The sequence below is a fragment of the Lasioglossum baleicum genome, chromosome 10, assembly GCF_051020765.1.
Source record: "Lasioglossum baleicum chromosome 10, iyLasBale1, whole genome shotgun sequence".
Classification (NCBI taxonomy): domain Eukaryota; kingdom Metazoa; phylum Arthropoda; class Insecta; order Hymenoptera; family Halictidae; genus Lasioglossum; species Lasioglossum baleicum.
This window is the reverse complement of record NC_134938.1, coordinates 3172602-3186852: the sequence shown is the minus strand read 5'-3', so window position 1 is coordinate 3186852 and position 14251 is coordinate 3172602. Positions and strand designations below refer to the sequence as shown.

General features: G+C 47.8%; 1 protein-coding gene across 1 annotated transcript in view; it reads right to left on the bottom strand.

Moving 5' to 3' along the window:
* Positions 1-4456: 4456 nt before the first annotated feature.
* The window catches only part of LOC143212998 (RNA-binding protein MEX3B-like), a 75100-nt gene continuing 65305 nt past the window's right edge, over positions 4457-14251 (bottom strand). Inside the window, exon 2 of the mRNA XM_076432411.1 lies at positions 4457-12711. Coding sequence (XP_076288526.1) covers positions 11735-12711 — 977 coding nt within the window. The 3' untranslated portion in view covers positions 4457-11734. The remainder of the gene's footprint in view (positions 12712-14251) is intronic.

Genomic DNA, 14251 nt, shown 5'->3' with positions numbered 1-14251 from the left:
TTTTTGCAAACCCCTGTTCTTCTCCCGGTGAACCGAGGAGATAATCTTCGACCCCCAGTGTTACACGACGGTAATAGTTATTAATAATATTATTATAATAATATACAATTACGCTCATATATATATATAATATAGACTTCATATTACACACGTATAATATCATACCGCGCAACTCGTATATCACATTATACGTATACAACATAGATTTTTTGAAATACTGATTCTCTAGTCTCTCGGAGAGGTTGCCTCGCTCGAATCGCGTCGCGTTCGCGAGAGAAAGCGGACCAAAGCACATCCACACAACACAGAAACACACGCGCATCCCTATATCGCCTAAAAATGCATTCCCCCTTCTGGCGGAGAAAGGAAAACCGTGTCCCTCTTGTTGCATCCTTGCGTTTCACCCTCCCCTCCCCCTGAAATCGACGCCCCACCAAACCCAACGATGATTCTCTCTCTCTCTCTCTCGTTCTCTCGCGAAATACCGATCTTGCTCGATGGAAACGGGAAAAAGGACAGAGCTGTGCTTACGTTTACGGTGGATACATAACGCGAGAGCAAAGAGCGCCGTAACGTGTTACGAAGATTCTTTGTCGGGTCTCGAGATCACGGGGCGACAACGGTCTAGGAACACAAGAAAGAGAAGAAACGGGACGAGGATCGAAGCGAACGGGGCCGAGGAGAATTCACGAGATTCGCGAACATGGCTCTACCTTCCGTCGCGTTCCGTTTTTTCATTTTGAGATCGAGATTGTGGGCTGACAGCTGAACGTAGCCGCGTCTCGAAGGTGCCGCGCGGTTCTGGCTGCGTCCGGTTCTCTAGCAGTCCGGCGGCGTTAAGCTCGTCCATTTCGAGGCGCGTCGAGCATCGAATATAATCTCTAATAAAATGCTGGAAAGCTCGCTGATCATCGTAATTCTCAACGCGCACGTCAACGCTCCCTGCGGCCTCCGCCGGGGTTTGAACCCGTTCGATTCAGTCTTAACACCTATTCCTAGTCTAAACCTTCTAATGAACATGTGTACCCTCAATTGTCTTTAATCCGAAGAAATACTGGGACCTTGTCTTTCGTGTATGAACGCAAATCTCGAGGCGCTAGCTGCTAGAAGAAACTCTGCGAGCCCGACGAGACGACGAAGGGAGCGGTGATGTGCCCGGTATTCCCTCGTCCCATGCCACCCCGATGGAAATCGAACGGTATCTCTCGTTCCCGGGGACGAACGTCGGGTGCGACGACTCTCGGTATAAAAGCGCGACCCGACCCCGTTGCTTGTTCATCGACCGACCCCCTCCCACAGGATGATCAGCGACGAGGGAACATTGTCATGTGTTTCCATTGAATCCGCTCGGACGTACGCAACGCGATAGAATCGAGATAGCGGACGATGCTGCGGGAAGAACGACGCGACACGAACGTCCCGATGATTGATCGATGACGACGCGCGATAGAAACGTACACGGCTACGCTTCCGTTCTTTACGGTAATTAAGTAGATAGATAAGTATTTCGGGGTAAGTATGCGTCGTCACGTTCGAGGCTGTCCATCGATAAACGTTCGGGGCTGCTACGGGCCGTAGGCTGGGGCGGGGAGGGAGTTTCCGTTAATTAATATACAATATTAAAGGTGAGCATCGGCCTCGAACGCGCGGCCCTTCGCTCGCGACTTACAAACGCGCGTACCTATTCATAGAATATTTATAATAATGTAATATGTATATATAATATATTAGATATATTCGAACGATCTCACTCATATCCAATCACTATCCATCGTCAATCGACAGCTTGCACGGGCCGCGAAAAATTAAGAGGGCGCGCGTCGAATGAAATGATATATAAACGCCGGAGAAAACCGAAGGAAGGCTGGCGCGCGTTCGAATTTCCCAGCGATTCTCGTGGGGATGCGCGCGCACGCACCCCCGCGGGACAACCCGACGGTCGCTCGACGAACGAAACAACCCGGAAAATCTGGACGAACCGAGGGGTAAGACGAGAACGGGGATCCGGTGGTCGTTTCGCACGCGAACACGTTTCTCAGTAAGCAGAAATATACATATATATATTATATATATAGACCAATAATGATTATAATTCCAATAATAATGATAAGAACATAATGAATCTTAATAATCGAATATAGCTATTCAATAGAATATAATCATATATAGTAAATAAAGGCAAATCAAGCAACAACGATCATCTATATTTTTTCTCTTTCTCTCTTTTTTTCTCTCCCTCACTCTCGCTTCTGTCCTATAATACATATATGTATATATTATGTATATATTACATACGCATACACATATATACATATACATATATATATATATATATAATATTCCTATAATTAAATCATCATTCCGTTTTATCTGCTTCTCGTCTATCTTTCTTCTTTTCCGTCTTTGCTCTAGACTCCCATATTAGCTCTGACGTTCACTAACTCCTAGAATCTCCCTTAATGCTTAATTATTATTCTTCGAGATATGTATCGTCGTGTGGGTGTACGCGTCTTCGCAACACTCTCGATTCTCACGCGGCGTTCCACCCTTATGTCGCTCGCGCGCACTTCCCCCTGCGACCGCTCTGCCCTAATCAGCCCCTAACGAGCGTCCGTCCAGCGAGAGTCACGAGAAGTCGACTCGTCGTCCCGAAATCGAAAAACGCGTCGGCCAAACTCGCGCGTTCGCGCCACCATCGTTGTCGGGACCGTCTCTCCTCGATAAGCTTCGCAACTCGAGCCCGTATATCTCCTTTATCGCCGCGTGTCCTTCGCCCTTTTATCGTTTCCCTGTATGTATCTCGCGGCCACCAAAAATTACGCGACCGTGTTCTCTAGACCGTGTGTGTGTGTGTGTGTATGTATGTGTGTACGTGTTATACGCGTGTCGGATTCTCCGGTCTCGCGTGCAAAATTCGAACCGCCCTCGCCCCTCCGCGGCGACTCGCTCGGAACGTGTCTTGTTTCTCTCGTGTGTCTTGCTTTATTATTCTTTTTTTTTTCTTTATTTTTTACGAAAATGGCAGTTATCGGTCACAGCCAATGGCTATCAATAATCATTAAACATTACGCTTTTAATACGATTACGATTAGTTAACCTTAGACGTTACACTGGTAAAAATTCCTCCTACGTGAACGCTCTAACGAAGATACACACACACAGTGCGCTCGCTCGCCGCTGCGAAGCTCTGCTTTGTCTTTTCTTTTGCTTTTCTATTCTCCTTTTTTCTCTCTCGAGGGTTCGTGTTCGTTGCATTCCGAGAGAACAGGATAGGGGGGGATGATGGGGGTGAGCAGACCGCCTAGATCTCGACACGCCGATGTAGATCAACGAGATCGCGCGGATCGGACCGGAAGTCGAACGCGCTTTCGGGGGGAAACCGCGATCCACCGACGAGATCTCTTCCGCGGAATCCGGTCTCTCGCGTTAGGTCTTGCTCGAGATGGCCGTAACGAGACGCGATCGCAATTTGAAAATCGAAAGATTGCCGCGGACGAAGCGTGGCCCCGCGTGCTGCTGCTCTGAACGATCGAGCGCGTTACTGTTACGATCTCTCGATGGATCCGCGCGCGTACGCGATCGCCGGCGTTTGAAAGCACGAAAGAAACAAGGTAAAGATCGAGTTTTTTGGGCTGAATAGCGAGTAAACGGTCAATAAAACAATAACTAAAGTTTCCAATATATACTTTTAATATTCCTCGCCTTGTATTCTTCTCTCTCACACACACACACACACACACGCACAGAGATGCATTCTCTATCTCTCACACGCTTCCTTACTCTCATTACTCTCACTCTCTCGCTCAGTCATTCTCCCTCTCTCTCTCTCTCTCTCTCTTTCGCTCGGTCTCTCTCTCTCTTTCGTTTGTTCGTTTTGCTCGATAAAAAAATAAGACTTCAATACGTTCATATATATATATACATATATAAAACAACGAAAAATAGATTAAATAACAATTGAATAATACGTATGCTACGTGCAATATTTTATAAAAATATATATATGTATATATGTATATATATTGCGATTTACATAATTTACTTATATATAATAACTCTGTCGAAAGCACATAAAACAACTTAAAAATGAGAAAACAGAATATCAAGTGGAAAGACGACGGAGAAAGAATCACACGCCGCAGTAGGTGTGTCTCGTTTGCAAGTACTACCCTGGTCCGACGTATCGTTGACCAACGCCACTGAACGATGCGCCGTTCGAACGAAAAAAGAAAAAGGAACATAAAGGTCGGACGAACGCGCCGGTGGCTCGCGTCTCGCGCGGCAGAACGGACAGCAGATCGGAAGACGATATACGCGGCACAGATTTCCGGGGCGAACCTCTCGTCTATTGGTCGATCGATCTCGGGAGTCGCGGGGGTCTCCGGTATATCTCGTCGATGCGTCATCGGGAGGATTGATTCTCGCGCGACGGGGGTTCGGGAAGGTTTTTTCTATCTCTCTCTCTCTCTCTCTATCCGGTTGAACGTGACGAAATGAAAATCGGATCGACAATTACTACTAAAACTAATCGTGCAACACAGGGACGCTAGACAAAGATCGATTTGCTTTTGATTTAACGGTATGGCACTGCAAGATTCGGTCTTACTTGCGGTTCAGCTTCGAAGCGGAGACCGCGACTGCCGATCTTTCGAAGGCGAGGAGTAGTCCCGTGACAAGTGGAGGAGAGAGATCGTGGATCCTCGACCCCCCGGTGATCATCGTCGGCCGAAGGAGAACGGGATCGAAGTTCGGGGCAACAGAGATCGCGACGACGACGTTATCGGCAGGAGGAGAACTGGGCCAGGGAAATTGGAGCGGGCTGCGCGAGCACGTGTGTACGTTTGCACGGACGCCGGCAACGCTCGAGACTGTGTGGCACGTGACGTAGGCTGGCTTCGCAGACCTGCCGACGGAGATGACGATTGCGGGGGGGGGGGGACGATGACGCCGACTCTGCCGCGATAGATGTGTCGGAACCTCGGCCAAAGTGAAGGCTGCCCTGACGCGTCGGTGAATCGGTTAACGTGTTTCGTCTTATTTTGTTAGCAAAGTCGTCCCAAAGTCTAGCGGAGGTTCGCGACAAACTTGAGTCTCTCGTTTTCGCCGGCCGTGAAATCCGGGACACCGGCGCATCGTCTTCCGCTCGTCGTGTTCGCGCGCGACTCGCTAGAGGGGAAGACTGCGCGGCGGCCGGGCCGTTCGATCTCGCGCGCGATTCGCGATGATCGACCGTCAAGTAGACAAGGATGATCTAGATTGCGCGGAAGACGGCCCCGGTGGCTCGGCTCCCGTGGTTAATTAATCGATCGTCGTGCTTCGACAAGCTCGCGGCACTCTGCCTCACCCTCATGCACACACCCCCTCGGTCGTTCGTTCGTTCGTCTTCGAGAAAGCTCTTTCCTGGACGCGACGCGCTTCGAGCTACGGCAACCCCGTCACCCTACATCCTCCCTTTTCCTTTAGTTTTTCTTATGTTATCGATTACTCATTTTTCTGGCCTACCGTTTAGCAGCTCGACAGGGGATCTTTTGCGGCACGTCGTTTCGCATTGTTTCGCTAGAAGCGAGGAGACGCTTTCGTGGCGCGCGACTGCATGCAAGCTGCACCGATTCGCTTCTTCCTTCTTCTCGCCGCGAACCTGCAACCCGTGTGCAACGCTCGCGACACGGATTCCAGCGTCCGCCGGAGCGTTTCCCCCATCGTTGGTCGATGTCCAACCGAAATCAAGAAGAAAGAAAAAAGGATGGTGAAACAAGAGCGAAAATCTCGCTGTCCTACTCTTTTCTTCGCACACCCCACCCACACAACCCAATTCTCGCTGCTTGCTTTTCCCTCATCCTAGATCCTCTTCGAATCGTGCCTCTTGCACGCACGCGTACGTACGCCCGGTGTATCTCTCTTTCTCTCGTTGAATCTTATTCTCTACCCCGTGTCCCAACCCTCTCCGATCTCTCGGACTGCGAGAATCAGATCAGACTCATACAGCGAACTTTTTTGAACGAGAGATTATCCGGCGTGATCTCTACGCGCACGCCGATCGTGTCCGCGCGCTCTTGTTCTTTTGTCTCTCGCGTCTCGTGTCCCGATTATCTCTCGGCTCGTTTCAGCTCTAACACGCGCGACGGCGTCCCCTGTATCGTGAACGTACATACTAAAGAGAATACCTATAAATATAGTTTATATGTATATATATATATAGAATATAATATAATATAATAATATAATATAATAATAATATAATAATATATATAATATAATATAATAATATAATAATATAATATATATGTTTATGTCATCACCGTACCTTTCATTCGTCATTTCTCTCTCTTCCTCTGTCGCTCTCATTCTCACTCACTCTCGCTCTCTCTCTCTCTCACTCACTCTTTCTCTGTCTGTCATTCTCCCCCACTCTCTCTCTCTCTCCCTCTCACTCTAATTTATACTTAACATAGAAAAAATATAGAATTTACTTTGCCTCGAACTTAAATACAATAAACCTCTTTTTCTTTCTCTCTCGAGCGTCAATTATAATACATATATATGTGTGTGTGTGTGTGTATATATATGTATATATATATATGTATGTATGTATATATAAATATAAGATTTTTTTCCTTTTGTATGTCTTGCGCCTGACTGCGTATGTTTATGTGTACGTGTGTATGCGCGTGTGTGCGTGCGTCTGTCCCTGTACATGTACGAATCCTGGATGAATAATTCCGATTACGTTCGCGCGCGTTTGTCGATCGATGTGTTGAGCTCTCGCGTGCCTGTTGAACAGCTGTTTCCGCGTGTTTGCGTGTTTCAGAGTACGGTAGCGCCTCGTTGATAGTTCCACCGCTTACGTAGACTGTCGCCGTTCTTCCCCTTTTGAGGGAGATCGCGTTCGTGAACCAGCAGCGAGGCGTTACCGTGCTTCTCGCCGTTTTCCCGGTGGATGTACTCGTACGTTCGAGATGAATGATACTTCAATATAGTAACAAATAATATATTATATGATATATTATATTTTACAGTCGCGCGTAATCGTCGCACTTCTTATTTCTTTGCTTTTAGCCCGCGTGCTCGCGCGAACTCGTGCGCCTCTGAGTGTATATGCGTGTATAGGTGGCTGTCTTGTCTCGATCGACATTCGGGCTCGCTCGACGAGAACGCGTTTTCGACAAGAAGAAGGAAGATCGTCCGGTTCCTAGCAACCGGGACGACGCGAGAAATGAGGAAACGGTGAATCGAGTATGTATTTCGACATTGTGTCTACGTATAAGTGTATGCGTGCATTATGGTGGCGATAGGATGGGCTGGCTGGCTGCGGGTTACATTGTTCGAGGGCGGGGGTGCGATAAACGTCCGGAAAAAGAAACGCACACGTCAGACAAAGACGCCCTAAAACGAAATCATTGTAAAAAAAAGAAAAACGAAGAAGAAGAGAAGGATCGATAGGTAAAAAACAAGATGTTAAAAAATATAAGTCGAAGAGGTGAAGCCTGGCTGAGAAACTACCGAGACACCCGCTATACAGAGCTGCGGCTCGAACGATCGAAAAAATATCCTCTCTCTCTCTCTCTCTTTCTCTCTCTCTCTCTTTCTCTCTCTCTTTTCCCATCATCCGTCGAACACTGGATGACGCGTACAATATATAATATATATATTTATATGTAATATGTATTAATAATACACCTCGATTTGTTCGGAGCTGCGACTTGAGCATATCTTCGTTTAAAAATGGCAACGATTGACAAGAAGTTTCGACGATTAAAGGAAAACGAAACAAATAAACAAGAAGAAGAAGAAGAAGTAGGAGTACAAGAAGAAGATCAAAGAGGAAGATATGTAGAACAAGTAAAATATATATATATATATAAAAAAAATCGAACTCAAAATCGTAGTCAGCATAAATAAGAAAAAAATATATACGTATGTAAGAAAAAAGGGGCGCGTCGGATCATCGAACGTAGGGATGGTCCTTCGGGCCCCGCTTAAACGTCTACTAGTATAGTTTCGTTCCTCGGCCAATTTCTTTTCCTTGAAATCCTACGAAACAAACGGGTCAACGTGCTCGTTGCGCTCGAGGGGCGATAAGGGTCGATCGTTCAGCTTTGTCTATCCCTTCTCCGGAGAGCGGGATGATCCCGCCCGAACGATAACGAGACGTTCTCGGCGAAAAGAGAAAAAATCAAACGAAAGGGGAAATCGTGAAACGGAACTGAGAAGAACATATAGGGACACGTACCGGCCACCCTCCCGTCTCTGTGTTCGGGGATGAAACCGGCGTCTTCGAGATATCCTCGAAGCCGCCGAGAATCGTCCGAGAGGAGACGCGTCCACGAGGAAGGACGAGAAAGGGACAACCGTTCGAGGGGACGAAACTAGAGAGAGAGCAAAATAAAATACACATCGTGTGGTCGTCGTCCTTTCTCGAAGATCGCGAGCGTCGTGCCCCGTCGAGAGGGTGCGGTACAGTGACTGACCGTATATACCTAGGCGCCCGAGTACACATCTATCGTAAAATGTAATAATGCAAATAGAATAGAATATATATGTATATAACGACGGGTACGTGCAAACAAAAGCTAAATAGACGGGTCGTCGATCCCTACATGAAACACAGATCGTTTTTAGTCCTCCTTTGAAAGTGTTGAGTTATTATTACTCGATTATTACTACGGTTCGAAGAATACACTTACGGGAGTGGAAGTCGGCCGTCTCTCTCCGATTTGCCGGAGGATCGGCCGACACGATTTTTCATTCTTTCGTTCTCTTGTTCGCGTTTCTTTCAGCCGGTCGAGAGGAGAGTCTCCGGTTCACGCGTTCCCGCGATGCGCCGCCGTTAAAACATTTTGTTTCCCTTAACGCCCCCGTCGTCACTTTTTCCCCGTCACTCTCTCTCTCTCTCTCTTTCTCTCTCTTTTTTTTACGTCTCTCACTCTCCCCCTGTTTCTCTCTTTTTTTTTCTTTTCTTTTATATATAATTCTTATAATAACTTCTTTTGCCCGCCGGCGTGTGCAGCTGTCCCCGACACCACCCGTCGTCCCGTCGACGAAACGCGCGAAAAATACAAAATCTAAATCTCCTCGATAAAATATCATCCCTCTTACTCTCGTCCGTCAGACTTCTCTCTGCTCTGACACCATATATATTTATATATATATATTTATTTATTTATTTATTTATGTTTATATTTATATATATATAATATATATTATTAATATTATTATTATTTCAATTGCTATGTCGCTTATATAAAGGTAAGATAATACTCTAGTAGCGAGGGAGGCTGGGTGGACACGGGCACGCCGTTTTATTTTTTTTTTCCTTTTTTTTTAATAATACTATCATCTAAGGAGTTCCCGCGGCGGATCGAGGAACACGTGACACCTGCAGTCACCTTTATCTCTTTTCACACTCTTCTCTCGTATGTGTATCCGTACGGATTTTTCATGTCTCTCTCTGTACGTGTCTGTTTATATTTATATTTATATATATATATATGTAGTATGTGTGTGTATGTGTTGTGTGTGTGTACATGTCTAATGAGAATGGCTGTATACCTTGTGGTATTTACGATGCGTATCCGTGTGTGTTGCGTCCTTGTGATTGATCTATCTCGGTATAATTCGTCCGCTACGGTTCTTCCATGTGTGCGACACGCTCGCAGGTCTCGGAAGTCCCCGTGTGTCGGTGCATCGATCGCCGGATCCGCTTCCGATCGAAAGTTCTCGCGATACATCGCGTGAGGCCTCGAAATTACGACAGACTTGTTCTGTTCTGATCGCTGACCCGATACAGTCTCGACGCAACGAACAATTCGTTCCGAATAACATCGATCGATAGAAGAATAAACAGAAAACAAAGAACAAAGAAAGAAACGATCGAAAGGTTCGCCGCCGACAGATGCACGACCTCTTCCTCTGTCGCGTTTATCCATTCGTTTGATTATCGCTGAACACGCCCACCTGCGACCACGTGACCCAACGTCATCCGCCTGCTATCTCCGCGAGGATTTGCCTTTTGTCTTTTCTAGAAACTATATATTGTACGAAAGCGTTTCGCGTGATTTCTGTTCTTTTTTTTTGTGTTTTGCGATTCGTAACGCTTCGTTACGAGAGGGAAGATCGCGGTCGAAATTCTTTTGAATCGGGGCGATCAGCTGTTCGCGTACCCGCCATCTTGGATCCGCGTCTGGTCACGTGGGCGCGGTGGTGACCTCGTGGAGCGTAACGATCGAGGGAGCGAACGAACTCCGCCGGCTGCTCCGGCCACGAACACCGAACTCTGCAAGTTTCATTGATGGTTCTCAGCGCGATAAATGCAACGTGTCACGATAAATAGGTACGTTTTCTAAAGAAAAATATATAGAGCTTGTAAAAATGTCCTTTCCCCGTGTCCCTAAGCACCATATATATATATATATATATATGTACATTTATATATATATATATATACATACATATATATGTTTGGATTACTGCCTTTAATGAAAGTTGCAACGTCGTGTGTCCGCGACGCGCGACGAACAACGCGAGCCGCGAGAGAAGGACGCGAACGTGAAGAACCGGTGGACAAAAAGGTGACTTGAATATCTTCGAACTCTTACGGATTGTCGATTGTATAAAACTAACTTTCCCCGCTAAACAATACATATCACGAATTCGCGCGCGCGCGTTCCACTTCTTCCGAGCTGCCTTCGACTCGAGAAAGGAACATCTCTTTAAAAACATACGAAAATATACGCTGAATGCAACCGGCGAATGGAATGTTATGAAACAATGTTGCAATCAATAAAACACGCTCCTTGAACGGTCATTCAATTGCGGAACGCTGACACGACGGTGCCGCTCTGTTGTCGTAGGCGTCTCGATTGATGAACAGCCTCGCTGCCACGTGGCTGGCATCAAACGATCCGTCGCGTCGTGTCGAATTTCTTATCTTTTCGTTTTCTTCGCGACAGTTCGATGGCAACCGCGAACGATAAAAGCCGAACGCGAATCCTTCTCTCGCGACGCACGATATCCTACATATATATCGATGAACAGGGATGGTCGACGCGCTGTTACGTGGCCGGCGCGGCGGTCGATTCGCTCTAACGTCGTCACAAAACGCATAATACTCTGAACCGATTCGGATGATCGGAGGACCTGCGAGCTCGGTATATGTCTCTACGGCGTAGGAGGGAGGTGAGGGGTTTCACAGGGATGGGGGCGAAAAATATAAAAAAAAAAAAACGATGACAATGAATGAGCGAGTATGTTTCCTCCCTCTCGTTCTATATATCTCGTAGAACTTAAAAGCTGACTTCGTTGTATCCGGTCGGCGGGAACGACGCGACGATGACCATCGGGGCATTCCCGGCGCGTAGAAGAGGTTTCATATCATATTTGTTCATCTTTCATCATCCGTTTTTTCTTTTTCTTTTTTTTTTTTTATTATTGGCAGCAGTGGAATTGAGACATTGTGCGCGGTCCGGTCCCCCGAACGTTGCCGCCGTAAATACGCGCGCCGCGGCGGTCGGAACGGATTCGGGGGCTCGTGGAGAGCCTATATACGGAAAAATGTCGGGATGGGCGTTTTCTTCAGCGCCGTCGTTCCTGGATGAGCCGGCAAAGTCAAAGGTAGCGGACATATTCAATGGTGTGAATCGGTATTTTAGCCGCTGTGTACCAGGTGCCGCGCGACGCAAAAAGAGCAGCCTGTAGAGATCTCTCCCGTCTCTGTGTCTGTGGCGGCTCACGATGCTTAAGAGAAGATACGGAGCGCCTGCAAGACCGGCCTGGAGCAGACGGGGCAGCTGGGATCGGAGCTCTCGCAGACCCGGTTGCCGCAGTCCAGGCAGAAGTGATTGTGCCCGCATGGTACGAGAGCCGCGGTGACCTCCTTGTCGCCGCACACCACGCATTCCCGTCGTCCGCCGCCCAACAGCGAATCCGTGGGTGACACCGGACTCGCCGACGCCGGCCGCGACGGCCTCGAGGGTAGCGCGACGCCGGGGAACGACCAGATCGAGGAGGCGGACGCCGCCTGGGACTCGAACGACGGCGAATCCCCGAGACCCTCGTCCCTTTCCATCCCGGCGCCCCAAATCGCCACCAGCTCGTTCAGTCCAGGCGCGCCGGAACTACTTGACGAGCTGCTGCAACTGCCGCTGCTGGAGAACGCTCCGCTGGAACCGTTCGAGCCGTTCGAACCCGGCGGATCGAGACAACCGAGGATCGAGCCCAGACCACCGCGGCACAGCGCGCTCAACAGCTCCGAGTCGTCGATGCTTGGTCCTGTGCCGGTTCTCAGCGCGATGTGCGCCTCGATCTCGCGCCTCGCCGCCTCGACGCTCTCCGGTAGACCCGTCACCTCGAACACCGGCTCCTTGTCGCGACTCGGCGTCACTATGTAGGTGTGCGTCTGATGTTGGATTCTTTTTATGGTCGCGCCTTTCGGACCTACCACCAGACCGACCACTCTGTACGGAACTCGTACCTGAATCGTCACGTGGCCGGGAACCGACGCCGGCGGTCCAGGAGGCGCGCCCAGCAACGCGCCCAACGAGCTCTTGCGCGACGCGCGGATCTGAGAGAAGTGCTCCGCGGCCGAGAGGATCTCGCGCTTCGCACGGGCCACGTCCTCCTTCCGGCCGGTCACCACGAACACCGGCTCCTCGCCGCGCACCGGCGTCTTGATGTACGTGTTCGTCTTCGCTCGCAGCGCCTTGATTTTGCAACCTGGAAATTAACAAACGAGTCTTTTAAACACTGCTCTCTTTCAACCAGACGCTTTCGGAATTACTCAATAACTTTCCCCCACCCACCCCCCAACCCTTCCCATCAACGGACGAAATATGTATAGCAATGTCATATATCATATATATATATATATAAAAAAAAGGGAGTAACATTTTTCTGTTTAATGACCAGCACTTTAGCGAGCAATCGTCTGACGTGTCTGATCATGGCTGACACATTCTACTTTCTGAAAGTAAATACTAGAGAACACAAACCCGGCGGATCTCCAAACTCATTTTTCTTGAAAATGGGACACGTTAAGCAGCAAAATGTTATTTGCTAATTTTAACGTGGCTTGCATAAGATAACATCCTTCGATTGTGTTTCGTAGAACTTTCACTTAATCTCCCAATATCCGATGATTAACTGTATCGACATACACCATTTTTTCATTGAACGGTTCAATTATATGAAATGATCATGTCGCTAGTTAGTAGACTGCGGATCTTTATGCAAAAATAGAAATTGTCTTCATCAATTGCGAGACACAGAAGCCATATAGAACTTTCTTTCTATTTTCAACAATTTTAATAAGTCAAGAATAACATATGGACGTTGTTAAATTGTCTTAATGTTTTTGCTGTTTTAAATTACATCCACCGATTCTTGTCGTCATCTGTTAATTAGAAATAATCGATAATAGCACCTCTGTAACGGCAACACGGCAGCCCCAGTAGCGTTTAGGTGGACACGTTTTGATTCTGTTCACGATGCGTACGAGATGTTAACACCTCTTACTAATCGCTACTCGAAGTGTACAGATAATAATGACGCGTTTATGACGTTACGTTTCGTGTACAGATATGATTGCGACAACGTGCATACGCTACGCGTCATGACGAACGCGGATCGCGACGATAGCGTGACGATAACGCTTCGTGAAAGGTCGTCGATTGATTTACATTGGACGGATATAAATAAGCGCCATTACGACCTATCTAATTGCGTGACCTGTTAATTATAATGACAACAGTCAACCGGACGATGGCTTTCTATCAACCAATCATAAAACAATACAAGTCCAATTGGGGAATATTCTGATGAGGTGATATCGATCAGCAGTTAGCGATTACTCCTCGTTGGGCGATACAGATCGGGCGGATCATGGGTTGACTACCCTAAAATACGCCATCTGCGCTAAACTGCCAGTTTTCCAACAAACGCTAAACTAAACGAGATTCCAATCCAAAACGATAAATCTGGGCCGTGCCAGCTACCGTAACCACGACAACAGAAAAGGCTAACGAAATCTGGCTTAGGCGACCCCGTGAACAAAGTTCTCGCGCGTACAATTGCCTTCACGAATGACGCCTGTTTAAACTCGGTGCACCGCAGACACTCTGGTCTTTCTCATGACGCAATTGTCTGTGCGCGAGGAACAACAGACAGCGCGTAGCAAATCCGCGAGCGCGCGTACGAAAAAGGAGAAGGTGGAAGAGCGGTAGAACGCGGCGGAGAAGGTAGATGGAACCTGGAGGGA